Source organism: Falco punctatus (assembly GCF_963210335.1).
Source record: "Falco punctatus genome assembly, chromosome: 7".
In the NCBI taxonomy this organism is placed as follows: Eukaryota; Metazoa; Chordata; class Aves; order Falconiformes; family Falconidae; genus Falco; species Falco punctatus.
The window spans coordinates 63,373,471-63,387,782 of record NC_137587.1 but is presented as its reverse complement, the minus strand read 5'-3'; the positions used below and the strand labels follow the sequence as shown (position 1 = coordinate 63,387,782).

At 54.3% G+C, this 14,312-nt stretch overlaps 2 protein-coding genes across 20 annotated transcripts in view; one reads left to right on the top strand and one right to left on the bottom strand.

Annotated features, from left to right (window-relative positions):
* Window positions 1-7,767, top strand: part of RGMA (repulsive guidance molecule BMP co-receptor a) — a 35,049-nt gene extending 27,282 nt beyond the window's left edge. The window contains exons 3-4 of the mRNA XM_080394315.1: window positions 1,554-2,065; window positions 4,672-7,767. Of these exons, the coding sequence (XP_080250441.1) occupies window positions 1,554-2,065; window positions 4,672-5,373 (1,214 nt within the window). The 3' untranslated portion in view covers window positions 5,374-7,767. The remainder of the gene's footprint in view (window positions 1-1,553; window positions 2,066-4,671) is intronic.
* Window positions 7,768-11,109: 3,342 nt separating this feature from the next.
* The window catches only part of CHD2 (chromodomain helicase DNA binding protein 2), a 90,298-nt gene continuing 87,095 nt past the window's right edge, over window positions 11,110-14,312 (bottom strand). For all 19 annotated transcript variants that reach the window (XM_080394307.1, XM_080394306.1, XM_080394309.1 and 16 more), the window contains one exon: window positions 11,110-14,218. In XM_080394307.1, coding sequence (XP_080250433.1) covers window positions 13,885-14,218 — 334 coding nt within the window. In that variant the 3' untranslated portion in view covers window positions 11,110-13,884. The remainder of the gene's footprint in view (window positions 14,219-14,312) is intronic.

Here is a 14,312-nt window from a genome sequence, read left to right as displayed (position 1 = left end):
TATTAAACACGAGTTTTAAAACTGTGAGGAACCTGTCACCATTTCCTATTTGCGCTTGACTCTTCTTGGAAAGGGAGAGGAGACAGGCTTGTTTCTTAAAGCTGGACTGCGTCGTGTTTTATGGCCCTGGTCTCCCTTTCTGATTTTCCAGCACCAACTGTGTTTAGGTTTCCAGCACTGCGATGTTTAAAACTAAAACATACTGTTTTCCCTGAAACAATACTGGGGTTTGTAACTTTCTTTTTAAACAAATCTGAAACGGTTTTGGCACAGATGCCTTGCCAGCCTCCTTCTAAGCAAACCCCGAGACAGTAATATACGTATATGCCTGCGAGAGGCACCATGAAAGCATCTGGAAATGGTGGGGCTTTCCTTCTTTCTGCTGCCTTTTGTGCCTAAGCCCATCCTGTCTCCAAGCCCTCCGAGGGGGTCCATTAAGAGGAGATGAAGGAAAACACCGTGAATTTTAAGTGGTGTGAGCCTGGGTTGGCCCAACAAGACTCCAGATTGGCAGGGGCAGAGCGGTGTCTGTGCGGTGCGCAGCGATGGCCATGTGCTTTTCGTACAGCTGCTTTCGAGGCTGCTCCAGGGAGGCCCCAGGGGGCAGAGGTTGTGGAGGGAAAAAGCAGGATTTGAATCTTCTTTGCCTTACTCCGCCTTGCCAGCAAGCACTGGGGCTCTGGCTGGGCAAAAGCCCTGCTGCCTTCGCCTTCGCCTTCGCCTCCGCGTGGGCAACGCAGGCGGGCACAAAGGGGAGGCGGGGGCTCAGCTGGCATCCCTGCACCCTGCCGCACCGGTTTTTCTCCTCCACCTCTTGTTCTCTCTCAGTGGGCTGTGGTGGGGAATGGGCTCCTGGGGCTGGGCAGAGCTGTGCAGCAGTCAAAAAAGAGGTTTTTTTGGCTCCTGGTTCTTTCCAGGGGCACGGGGTTACTGGCAGGCGCTGCTGCAGCCATGAGGATGGTGAGGTGGCCGCTGGCTCTGCTGCAGGGGTGGTCACGGACAGATCCTGCTCTAACCTCTGCACGTTGACATGTGGCTGGGGCACAGCGGCCGTGCTGGGGCTCAGTTTCCCCATGCCCACGAAGGAGGAAAAGGAAGGTGGACGGATTTTTGCGCTGGTAGAGCTCGGTCTGGACACAGTGCACGGGAATTTGTGCAGCACAGAGCTGTGAATGTCAAACCCTAAAAGCATTAAAAACCCAGCTGCATCTCCCCCCGCATTAATGATGCTGTCTTATCGCTGCTAATGACTATGGCCCATTCTTTCACACCCTGGTTTTCCCCCAGGAGCATTAATCTAAAAGGGGGACGCTCTTTGCTTTCTTGGCTGAAATCGGGGCAGATCCTGTTGGTTTCTTTGGCTTTGATGCATGAGAGTTGGGTCATGTGAGAGGGTCACAACTGGCGAGCGAGGCCTTATCACGCGGCAGAGCCAATGTCATGAGTTTGGTCTGTGGGAGGAGGACACTGACCTTTTGCCGGGGGTAGGGTTGGGTGTCCCACACGCAGGCATGCAAGCATTGACCACCTTTGTTTTCCTCCCCCTCCCGCAGTGACGTCTCCATGCAAGATCCTCAAGTGCAACTCTGAGTTCTGGGCGGCCACATCGGGCTCCCACCACCTGGGCGCGGAGGAGGTGCCTGAATTCTGCACGGCGCTGCGCGCCTACGCGCACTGCACCCGCCGCACTGCCCGCACCTGCAGGGGTGACCTGGCCTACCACTCCGCCGTGCATGGCATAGACGATCTCATGGGGCAACACAACTGCTCCAAGGATGGCCCCACATCCCAGCCCCGCCTCCGGACATTGCCCCCCGGGGACAGCCAGGAGCGCTCTGATAGCCCTGAAATCTGCCACTACGAGAAGAGCTTTCACAAACACTCGGCCACCCCCAACTATACCCACTGTGGGCTCTTCGGGGACCCTCACCTCAGGACTTTCACAGACACTTTCCAAACCTGCAAGGTGCAAGGGGCTTGGCCGCTCATAGACAATAACTACCTGAACGTTCAGGTCACCAACACGCCGGTGCTGCCTGGCTCCACGGCCACCGCCACCAGCAAGGTGAGCCTTGGGCATGTCCCTGTGGGCAGAGGTGGGCAAGGGCAGAGGTGCTTCTGAACAGCCTTTCTTTCCACTGTCTCTCTCCTCTGCCATTCGCACATCTCCTTGGGGAGGGTAAGACCAGGTGGGGGCTCCTCTGAATTTGAGCATTTGGCCCTAAATGGCAGACACCCATCCTTCCTTTGTCCCCACCTTCACGTAAATGGCCTGTGGTTTCTCCCGGAGCGCATCCAGCCCCATCACGGTTAGCAGGCTGAGATGCTGCAGCTCAGAGGGCCATCACGGCCAGAGCGAGGGATTGCAAATTAAAGGGCTCCACCTGGGCGACTACCAGGTGGTTGTGAACAGCCAGACCAGGAATGATGGTGGCATCTTTTGGAGGACACCCAAGGTCCAAGCAAACCCAGGACTGCCCTCCAGGGAGTTTTCAGATTGCAGGAAAAACCCTGGAGAGAGCTGAGCTCCTCACGCTGTGTTCCCCTCTGCCCAGGCTCGTTATTGTCTCTGTGGTTTGCAGCCCAGTCAAGGCATTTTGTGGGGCACAGTCTGTTCTGGATGTGCTTTGACAGCCTAAATAAACATCCTGAAGGTACAAGGCAAACACTGAGAAAACCCAAGTGAAAATATGCTGCTGTGAAAATGTGCAGGACTTGTGTGGCACGGCCTCAGCTTCAGGAGGAACCCGGAGCTGATGAACTATTAATGTTGCTCCATGGTGCACAAGCTCTGAAGTTAACAGGCCACTTTGTACGCCAAAAGAGGGGAGGCTTAGCAGGAAGCACCCTCTTGCTTTTGGAAGGTGTCCTGTCCTGCCGTGGCTGGGACTTCTGCTTCTCCCTGCATGTGGGGAGAGGAGAGAAGCAAATTTAGGGCAGGGACTGCTGCTCAGCTCTGTTTGACCTTTTTAGCTTGAGCTAGAGCTGGCATTTTGGTTTTGGCCTGTCCCTAATAAACCTTAAAGATACTTAATGATGTTCGCAAGTCCTTACCTACCAAAAGCCATCAAAACCTGCTGAAACTTGAAAGGAAGTCTTGGCTTGAGGAAACTGGTCCTTAAGGACCCCAGGGAACTGCAGCTTCTAGGCTGGATCCCAGGGTCACCATCTTAATTGAGCCTTTTCACCATTATCTGCCTCACGGGCTTGCGGTGAGGAGGAGTTAGTCATGAGATCTGCAGCATGAGCTGTGGAAAGCGCTACTGGGTCATTGATGGAGGACCATGTGCTGCCGGAAAGGATGGGAGCCTCTCGGTCCATAGGGCTCTTTTGTGTTTTTGCACAAAACCCCATGTTCTCTGGTCTGCCCTTCTTCCGCCAGCCAGAGGCAGGGCCGGACGCAGAGGAGGCAGCAGGAGGTCCATGCAAGGGGTAGTGCAGTTGAAACCCAGGACACGGTGGTGCCTCATGACAGGGCCGAGGAGGGGAGAGAAGGGCTGCTGCAGGGCTGGGAGCATCTGGGCACTCAGCAGAGGAGTGGGTGGGGGAGAGGGACATTGCCAGGGCTTTGGACAGCGCTGGGCTCCTCACCAGCACCACTGGGAGCAGAGGTGCTGGGAGCCACCAGCGTGCCCAGCCCAGTCCTTGGGGAGCCTGTTTTTCCCTTCACACTCAGCCTTTGGGCGTACCTGACCTGAGGCTGCTGGAACTGTCTCTACTCCAGTCCTGCCCCACTGGCCAGGTCTCAGTCTGCCCCTCCATGGGTGCCATGTGGCAGGAGGCTCCCCCTACCACTCCTCCTTCATGGAAAGAAATACAAGATGAAGAGCAAGTCTGCAAGAAGTGAAGAGGAAGCATAGTTTGCATGGGAAGAAGAGCAAGTTGCATTTCCTTCCGTGCAAACTTTACTCTTCCTCCTTCTCATCCAGCCATCCCACCAAAGCCGGGTCAGCAAGGGAAAAGCAAGCACTGTGAGGTCCTTCCTCCTGCATGGGATCTGTGTTTGAGCCCAGACAAGGGTGGGGAGGCGCGGTGGGCTCAGTCTGCGCCCTTATCACCCCTAGAAGGGCCTGCCCACTCGAATATGTTGAACACCTGTGTGTCTGCATGGTTGAGATGGAGCATGACGTGTTCCGAGGTCCAGAGGAGAAGACTCTTGTTGGTCTGCAAGTGAGCAGGGAAAGGAAGAGGCCCAGCCCTTGGGATGTAAATGCCATGGGAGCCACAGGAGAAGCTCCACCACCTTTAGGAGAGTCAGGGCTTGTCCCCCTCTGCCATCTGCCAGGCCCTGGAGGCAAGACAGTGCTGCATGCATGGGCATGCTGCCACAGGCCTGTGAGTAGTGATACTCCACCCAGCTCTAGCTACAAAGGAGTGTTGGGCCTCGAGATAACAGCGCAGATCATCCAGGTGGTACGTTCAGTCCAGCCTCTGGGTCTTGCCTCCATACACAGTGTCCTCATCCCTGTGCTGAAGCAGGATGGCCGTGCCTGGGTGCCTGAACGTTGAGGCAACTTCTTAGGATGAAGCACTGACCTATGAGCTGAAAGCCACATGCCCAGCCAGGCTGAGCAGGCAGCTCCTCCACCTCTCATGCTCCCGGTGGTGGCCATATGCTCTCAGGTGGTCATTGCTCGTGGTAACCGTGTTCCTTTCTTTCCTCCCCGACAGCTCACCATCATCTTCAAGAGCTTCCAGGAGTGTGTGGACCAGAAAGTCTACCAGGCAGAGATGGACGAGCTCCCCGCTGCCTTTGCTGATGGCTCCAAGAATGGTGGGGACAAGCACGGAGCCAACAGTCTGAAGATCACTGAGAAAGTGTCTGGCCAACACATCGAGATCCAGGCCAAGTACATTGGCACCACCATCGTGGTGAGGCAGGTGGGCCGGTACCTCACCTTTGCTGTGCGCATGCCGGAGGAGGTGGTCAATGCCGTGGAGGACCGGGACAGTCAGGGCCTCTACCTGTGCCTCCGCGGTTGTCCGCTCAACCAACAGATTGACTTCCAGACCATCCGCTCGGCTCAGACCACAGAGGGTCGTGCTCGCAGGAAGGGGCCCAGCCTGCCGGCCCCCCCTGAGGCCTTCACGTACGAAACGGCCACGGCCAAGTGCAGGGAAAAGCTGCCCGTGGAGGACCTCTACTTTCAGTCCTGCGTCTTTGACCTCCTCACCACAGGGGACGTCAACTTCATGTTGGCTGCTTACTATGCCTTTGAGGATGTGAAGATGCTTCACTCCAACAAAGACAAGCTGCACCTCTATGAAAGGACACGGGACCTCGCCCCGGGCAACACGGCTCCCTCGGGGGGACCCCCCGCCCTCTGGGTAGCACTGCTGTGTTTGAGTCAGTGTTGGTTGTACTTGTTGTAGAGGTTTGCTCCTTCACGCCACGGAGAGTGGGGAAAGGGGAGCAGGAGGAACCAGGGATGAGATGATCATGCTGGACCATGGGAGGCTGGGTATCAGGGCCACATGGGTTGTCCTCAAACCTCAGCCCCTCTCTTTGGCACCAGGTCCTCCACCTTCCCAGCTCTTGCCTGGGAGGAACATGCTGCCGATGGGACCAGTCAGGAGTTATTGCTGAACTGTACCTTGTCTGGACCTTCCTCGCCTCCCCCTCTCCTCCTCTTCCTCTTCCTCCTCCTCCCAGTAGTGTGGGTGCTGAGGAGACCCCAACTCCCTGTAGCGCTCTCCCACGTCCCAAAAATGCACGTGGTGACTGTGACCTTGGCGTGCATGAACGTGGCTTTGTCTTCAGAGAGCAGAGCCCATGGGGAGGGCACAGAGCAGCCAGATGAGGCCAGACCTGGCCAGCACAGCAGGGTGGGCTTTCTGCTCACTGGGGCCGTGCTCCGCTTTTCAGGCATGTCCTGCTCTGCCCACAGCCCCAAGTTGCAGAAAGTGGTACAAGGGGCTGAAGAAATGATTGGGAACGGTCCCATGCTTGCCTGGCCACTGGTGCCAGTCATCTTCTGGGTGGAAGGAGGACACAGTCCTCAAGCCTCAGCTTGCATTTGCTGTGGTTCAAAGGGCATCTCCTGCTTTAGCCAGCTCATTTGGCTGATTCACTCAGTAGTTTTATTCCTGGCTCCCTTGTCTCTGCCTGGACCCACTGAGGACTCTTGATGGCAACGGGAGAAACCTGGCCAGTACCCAAGTGGTTTCTGCAACTTCTGCCCAGCGCTGGATGAGTTCCTCACACCATTTGCTCTCCGGTCCCCTAAAGCTGGCAGTGGGGAGGCTGCTCAGTGGGAGACCCGATCTGCACCTCCCTCCAGCCCTGCACCCACTCGCCTGCCTGCAGCTCGGCCGGGCCCTGGGATGGAGCAGGAGTGTCGCGCTCTGTTTGTTTGCTGCTAGGTCTCTGCTCCGCTCCTCATCCTGGGGACGCAACCTGCAACCCCATTGCAGACCAGTTGCACCTTAAGCCCTTCTGGGCTTGAATCAGAAATGGGGCAATGTTAGAAATCCAGCCAGGAGATGGGAGGCAGCAGAGCACCCCCCCACACCCCCTCCAAATGCCTCTAAATGTCTGTTCCCTGCCTTGAAACCATCAATAATCTCCTTCCCCCTCCATGTAGTGCTGCCCATCTCCTCCTGTCCATGATCCTCTGTGGTTCACCTCATCACTCGCTGAACAAACAGCAAGACCACCTTTGGTCTGCATCTTGGAGACCTCCTGATGGGTTTCCCCTCCTTTCCTCAGGGGGAAGTTCCCAGAAGCAAGCCCCAAAACGTGTTCCTGTTGGGGGCACCTCCTGCTCTCAAGGGAGGTCTCTGAGCATGATGAGACAAGCTAGCACCAAAAGAGGTGGGAACAGGCTACATTTGGCAGTCTGAACTGGTGCCAAGAGGCAGCCTGGTGTAAATACTCAACGTGACTATTCATTGTGTCCTAACAGCTCTAGAGCTCCATTTGTAAAGCAGCAGAGAAACGCAAAATTGTGTCAATGGATGTAATTTATATTGTCTCTTTAATATATAGAGCCCTGGCATTGATCTCGTGTGACTGTACAGATGAAGAGATGTAATTGGTTTTTAAATGTTTAAGGAAAGAAAAGAAACGAAAATATGTGTTTACTACTTTGCTCCTTGCTTTGTTTGCTGGTGCCCCAGGTATTCTGTTTAGGGGAGATTTTGAAATAAGGATATCACAGTTCAGAGGCGCTGAGGAGAGCAACCACTGGATCACGGCACAGGACAGTTTAGTTTCCCAATGCACTAATTGCTCAGCTAGGCCCATTTGGACTTTTTGTTTCCTTTGTTCAACGATGAACCAAGTTTTTGTCTTCCCTGGAAATTCAAACCACAAGTTTTAAAAGCCAAAATTTGTCACGAAATAAGAGGAAACATTTATTTCTTGCTGTGCTACCCCATAGATAACAGCAGCTCTGCAAAGCATCCCTCTGAAGACACAGTGCTTCTTGAGAGCAGTCTTAGCTGGCCAAGCCACAGCGTGCCAACAAGTCAATGCTTCCCTTAAGACCTCCCCTTCCTATAAAGCAGTCACCCTACGGCACGATGCACTGTGGTTTAAGGGTAATTTCCAGCCAAGGAGAGTCTGTTTAATTATGGTGTGGCGCAGTCCCACTGTCCAGGTGGGCACTCCAGTGGTGGCCGGCTGTTGTATGGTGGTTGGGGTATCCCTATTTTAGAAGCAAACAGTGAAGCACTTTATTTTGGTTGTGTTTGACCCAGTTCTGGTTAAAGGTGAAGTGTGGCCAAGAAAGACCCGATACTTGGAAAAAAAAACCCCAAACAAACGTAGGCAAAGGCGGGGGGGGGGCAGTACAAGAAGGCCCCACCACCACCTCCTCCCTGTGTTGAGACCCACGGGAGTGTCACCGTGTGTATATACTGTAAATTATTTATTGAGAGAAACGCAAGTAAAGTTTGAGGTTTTTTGACAATAAATGAGTGGGTCTCATTTTGTTCCCAGTGTGTTGGATGGTGCTGTTCACCGTGCAGGGTGTGAATGCTGCCCCATTTCTACATTCGCTCTAAAGCAGCCGTCTTCTGCCTGTAACCCGAAGAGCCTTTGAAGAGCTCATTTCTGTCCTGAATTCTGAAGAATTTCACTCTGGCGCTCTGTCTGTAGCCAAATGAGAAAACCAAAAAAGGGGTGGGCTGAGGAAATACAAATAAACAACTAGAGCTAAGGAAAGGAGATGTGGGCGATGGAGTCCCACTGGGTACTATCGCCCTTTCCCTGCTCACCCGGCAGCAGGGACGTGACGTGCACCCCAATGATTTCCCCTTCTGATGATCTCCCCTTTCCTGGGCATCGCTCTTGGCCCCAGTTGGGTCTGTTACTGCCCTCTAATGAAGAAAACCAAAACTGCAATTTAATTAATTTCCTTCTTTTAAAAAAAGGTGAAAAACTCCTTGCCCCAGGCGCTGGGTCCGGGGAGATGCTGAGGCCGGGCCACCAGCACCAACGGAAAACATGTTATTTGGGCAAATCCACGCACAGACGCCCAGCACCAGCGGGCAGAGACCCAGCCTCCCCTCCCTCGGAGCCCTGAAGAACCGGCAGCTTTTGGGAAGAGCCAAACCCGCTCCTCCTGCCGCTGCTCGCAGCGCTGACGGAGCTTGGCTTTAGCTGAATCCGCAAAGTCACGTAAAAGCTGCCTGTAGGTCACCAGTGGGCCCCCGCTCATCAGCCTCAGGCAGCAAGCGACACTTGCATCTGCTGGTGGGAGAAAGTGCCAATGGAAGGGGATGGTGACCCCCGGGTGACCACAGTGCCCCAGCCTTGTGCGGCACTGAGCTTTCCCCGGGAGGGCAGTGGGGAAGGCACAGGCCACGCAGGGACACCGGGGCAGCGGTGGCAGCAATGTCCCTGTGGCATCTGGGAGAGGTTCACACTGCTCTCCAGGCCACGGCCGGTGAGGGTGCAGCCCCAGCCTCTGCAGGCCCCTGGGTGCTCCAGGGTCCCGTCCCGCCCCAGCCCTCCCTGAAGCACAGTGGCTGTGGTGCCACGGCCGGGTGTCTCGGACAGGCCCTTAAGGCCCGTTTCGGAAGCACCTGCCCATCCCCAGGCCCCAGCCCATCGGCCCCGGGCCCCAGCCCGTCATTCCCGGGCCCCGGGCCGCAGCCTCGGCTGCTCCCAGCTTCATGTCCGACCGCTCGCTCGGGGTGCGCTGGGACGCGGCGGCCACCCGCCCCTCACACCCGGCCGCCTGGGAACGGCACCACCACGGAGCAGAGCGCACCGAGAAACGGCGTTTTGCTGGGAACCGGCTGCCCTCTAGAGGGTCCGCTCCGGTGCGGCCTGAGGAAAAAGGGGTGGCGGGGCCGGGCTGGGACCCCCGCGCTGCACAGCGGCCCTGCCGGCCACCGGGGGCCAGCAGCAGCCACCGGGGGCCAGCAGCAGCCACCGGGGGCCAGCAGCAGCCACCGGGGGCCAGCAGCAGCCACCGGGGGCGGCCACCGCGCTGCACGCACCGTGTCTTTACGGAGGAGACGCTCCCAGGGGACCGACTGGGCCACAAGCAGGAGATGTGGGAAGCTGCATCACGCCAAGGGGTCACGTCCCCGTCGGCTTCGACCTCGAGGCCCTCGGTAAGTGCTGGCAGCGCGGTGCTGTGGCTGCGGGCTGGCAGGGGGACGCCGGGCTGAGCCGTGCCAGGCAGCCCATGGCCCTGGCATCGGGGTGCCCGTATCCCTACCCGCCCGCTGCTCCAGTTCCTCGGGCCCCCGCGTCTCCAGCCTTCCTGTGGCACCCACCCCGGGGTAAGAGATGAGCCAGCACAGAGCTAAGCAGACACCTTCACCTGCCTCAGGCGGGGTGCTGTCCCCAGGGCAGGGACACCTGCACCAGCTCCCCATGGCCCCTGCGCCTCTCTCCTGCCGAGCCCCCTCCTCCCCCCGCAGCCCCCCCGCCAACAGCCAGCCACTCTTCCCATGAGCAGATCCATCTTTCAGGGGCATGTAACACAGCCGTGAGATTTCACTCTTGGCTGGAACTCGGCTCAGCAGCAGCAGAGAGGGCTGGGAAGGGCCGGACCCAGGCGTTACAGGTGCAAAAAGCACTTTTTACAATGAGCTTTTCTAACTTGGGAGGAACAGCTTCAATCCCTGCGCTGTCCTGCCGCGCAGGCCTCGGTGTGCATGGGTGTAGGGTAAGCAGCCTGCAGGATGCCACCACATCCCACCTGGGGAGAGGCATGGCCTGCCCAGGAGGGGCTGGGGACAGAGCGGAGAACTCCGCTGATGCAGCAGGAGCTGCACTTCTCCTAGAGAAAAGGGGAATTCTCCCCAGAAAGGGTCAAAAAGAAGTTTACGCACCTCCAGAGAGCCAGAAGAGATGGAGATTGGAAAAACACATCAACATCAGTAACCATCCCAGTGAAATCCTGGTGGAAATGCACCGCTTCTGATTGGGCAGAAATTCCCATCCGAAGGGGTTCCCAGGTCCCCGTCACTGCAGACTGTGAAACTACATAAAACAGCCGAGAAGAACAAGCTTATTCCTGCACGATAACCGTACCCACGGCAGCACGGCCGCAGCGGGCAGGGAAGGGCCCTGCAAGCCCCAGACAGCCCCGGGGTTCCACGCTCACCCTGTGCTTCCACCAGACCTGCTGCTGCACCGAGGGGCTGCGGGACCTCCCCAGACACACCACGCTGGCACGGTTCTGAAAATCTCAGTAACACTTTTTAATATACAAGAATCAAAAGTACAGCAGTTTTACAATGTAGGAAAATTTAATACATACTATATAAACAACGTATTTACATCAGAAATCACTAGGACAGTGGCATTTTTTTTTTCACAAATATAAATTAATATTAATTACTGTTTTTAGTCAACAGGTTTAAAAGTCCAATTTTTTTACAGTAAGAGTCCTTCTCTCCCCAGAGGGGAGGCAGAGGTCCGGAGGAAATGGGTGAAAGCAGAGTAGTATTTTTGTGTGGATCATTTAACTGTTCACGTAAGGAATTCAGAGTGCTGTCAAGTATCCATTTTGGTTGGGCACCACATCACCTGTCCCAGCAGCAGGTTCAGTTCGCTGGATTCCTATCCTATGAAATCACAACTTTACACCATTTCCAAAGGGGTTAGGCTGAAAAACTCTTATTTAAAAAAAAAAAAAAAAAAAAAAAAAAAAGCCCAGCAAGTTGCTACTTTTTCCTGCAAAGAGGCTAGATGGAATCTCACAGCTGTTTTGGAAGGAAAAGCTGTACCAAATGTTGACACAAATACTGCAGTGAAATTCATGGCTGTGGACCTGTCCCCTCTGATCCCACTCACACCCAAGTGACCGTGTCTTGTTATGGTGCTTATGTTGAGGGGACATAAAATGTGTGTGTGTGCGCACAGGGAGGACTTTCTCTCAAATCTAATTCTCCAGCTTCATTAAAAGCAAACTCAGAGAAGACCACCCACCACCAGGGAACAAAACCACATGACTTCAGTGTCAGGCTAATGTGACAGCAGGGACAGCTCTTCAGTGGATGTGGGTAGAGCTTTTGCTGTTTGCACAAGAAGGAAACCCCAACCAACCTCATACACCTGGAGCCCAGGATGAGCAGAAATTCCCACATCTGGACGTAGAAAATGCCTCTTGCTGGGTTCAAAGTTTTCCTGCACCAACCGTTAACACTGGTCTGGCCAGTATTGCCTTTTGCTACAGGTGTATGGCACAAACCTTCCATCACGATAGCACCGCTTGGTGAACAAAAAGAGCAATTCTCTTTGCCCATCGATGTTTCTTCCATTTTCACATTAAAAGCTAATACCGCTGAAAAGAAAGGACCTCTTTGTTCAATACCACAGCCAGCGCGCCTGCAATCACAGCTTAGTGAGAAACACTGCAGAAACATGCTGTCTCAACAGCTCCCATCGCCCCGGCAGCTCCAAGGGGGACTGTGGAAGACTTGCCTTCACCTCCTCTCGCACAAGTAAACAGAAGCGTAACACTTTCTCAGGGCAGTACAGTGCCCCTAATGAAGCAAAACTGACCTGCATTTGGTGGAAATCTTGCAAAATAAAAACAAAAAGGGGAGCAAAACACTTCCCGTGTGTCCCGTTACAGCAGTAGGCTCAGGAAGGAGTGACAGCAGCAGATTCAGGGGATGCACTATATGGAGGGGGGCACATGGGGGTATTGGTGTTGCTTTGTGTGCACCTGCCAAGGCACTCGCTGGAGTCAGGAAGCTGGCCCTGAACACCCATCTCCCCTCAGTCTTTCAGGGCAAGGACATCACAGCTTGTTAGGGTCAGATACTGGCATCTTAATAGGAGGCCCAGCTTCTATTCCCAACCAAAAAGAGGAGTCTGGAACAGCCTGGTCTTTAATACTGAGCTCTGGGAGATGACGCATCCCCACACACCAGGCTCCCGGCAGCCCGGCTGCTGGGGGAGTTTTGTGGTCTCCAGGGATGCGACTCTATGGACAAAGACCTAGGACATGAAAAACAACCACCCAAGCTACTTCTGGACAGCAATTTGTGTGCAACCCCTCTCACCACACCGCTCACCAGGCTGGACACTGTTCTGCATCATACACTGTGGCTCAAATACTCGGAGAAGGGTTTGCTCTGAAGTTCACTGAGCTGGGCTGCAGACTCCTCTTTCCCCTTTGCCATGCTGGGCTCTTAAGACATTTGTTCCCAGGATTTTTAGGGACCCAATCCTGAAATCCTCATTCCCTCCCTGCTCACTTAGGTGCTAAGGCCCCAGGCATTATTTCCAATTTAGACAGACAGAAGGTCTTTCGGCGTAGGTACCTTTAGCAATTCAGTTACTGCTGAAATGGTGGCAGGAAGGTGACCATTCACTGAACAGTCACCAGTCCAATGGATTACTATTTAATTCTGCTCTAACATTCCTTATCCTTTGCCTGCAGTAAAGGTTTGTGATCACTGTTTCATGAAGCACAGAAAAAAAATAACTTGCCCAAAGACTAGAGCACTTCAGTGGCGCAGGGAGGTTAGGAGCTTCAGGATCCCCAAGACGTCCACAGGCATCTTCTGACCTTGCAGCTCCCAACCAGCAACTGTTAGTTTCTGGACCATCCAAGCTGCCCATGTCAGAAGAGTAGAGGAGTTTTGTTACGAATTCCTGAGCCCTGTCCACCGGGAAATACTATTCTCACCCCAGTTTCTTTCCTACTGGTTAGAAGTGAACTAAGTCTTTGCTAAGGAAGTAGGGGTTTTTTTTCCCATATATTCCAAAGCCCACGGAGTCAAGATTTGCCAGTTTTAGCCCTGGAGATGGAAGAGCCCCCACACCTCTTCTTGCTGCAGGGGACACAAAAGCAATCAAAGCAGAACCAGTTTCTTGAAATGGATGAAGACATGGAAATGGTAATATGGCCAGTAAAGCAATGGATTGTCACCAGCATAGCTCGAACTCCTTTGGAGGGACTCCGCAGGGACATCGAGAGGCCCTTTTTCAACCACACTTGGCTGTTGAAGGACTCCCCTGTCCCTGCTTGAATACATCCTCCCATTGCCTACACCGGTTACACACAAGCCCATCCCAACCAGTTTATCCCCAATCCCAAAGCAGCATCTGTCACATAACATCAAGTCAGAGCAGGCACACAGCCTTCTACACAATCCTAAGCAGCATTGATCCAACTTCTCAGTTTGGGGAAACACTGGCTGGGAAAAATTCCCTTGGGTCCACTGGACTGGCGAAACGCAAACAAAACAAGAATGAGGCAGCAAGGTTGGTTCCAATGTTCAATGGTAGAAGAGGGAAAAGGAAACGGGAATCCAAATTAGAACAAAGAACTAGTGAAAAATCTTCCTCCATTTATAATCCCCCAAAATCCTCCTTGACCCAGCAAGATGATAGCAGCTTGTTCAAAGTTTCTGTTGCATCAAACCAAGTATTTCAGACGTGCGCTTCCCCCCCTCTCAGTCACCTTATGTCTTCCGAATGTTCCAGTTATAATCTGGATTGTTTTTCTGTTCTAATGACCTATCCAAAGGTGACCTGTGATCGAGAGGTGACTTGGAATCGTGAGGGGATTTCTGAGAGGGGGGTGAGCGAGGGTCCGATACTGCAGGGTGAGGTGGAGGGAGAGGCTGTTTGTAATCTCCCGATTTGTCTGTGTGGAAGGACCGGTAGTGGTCCGAAGGTCCCTGGCCATGGTATCCCATGGGTGGCCTGTGATCTGACATCCGTCGGAAATCCTGCTGGTGGTAGTTCTGAGGCCTGAACTCATCGGATCGTCGACGCTTAGAATCGTGGTGGTGTCTGCAGAGAGAAAGCAAGTGGGTGGAGATCAGTTCCCCAAGGAAAGCCTGGCCGCCGTGGCCAGATGCATCACTACAGACTCCTCCCAGCCTTT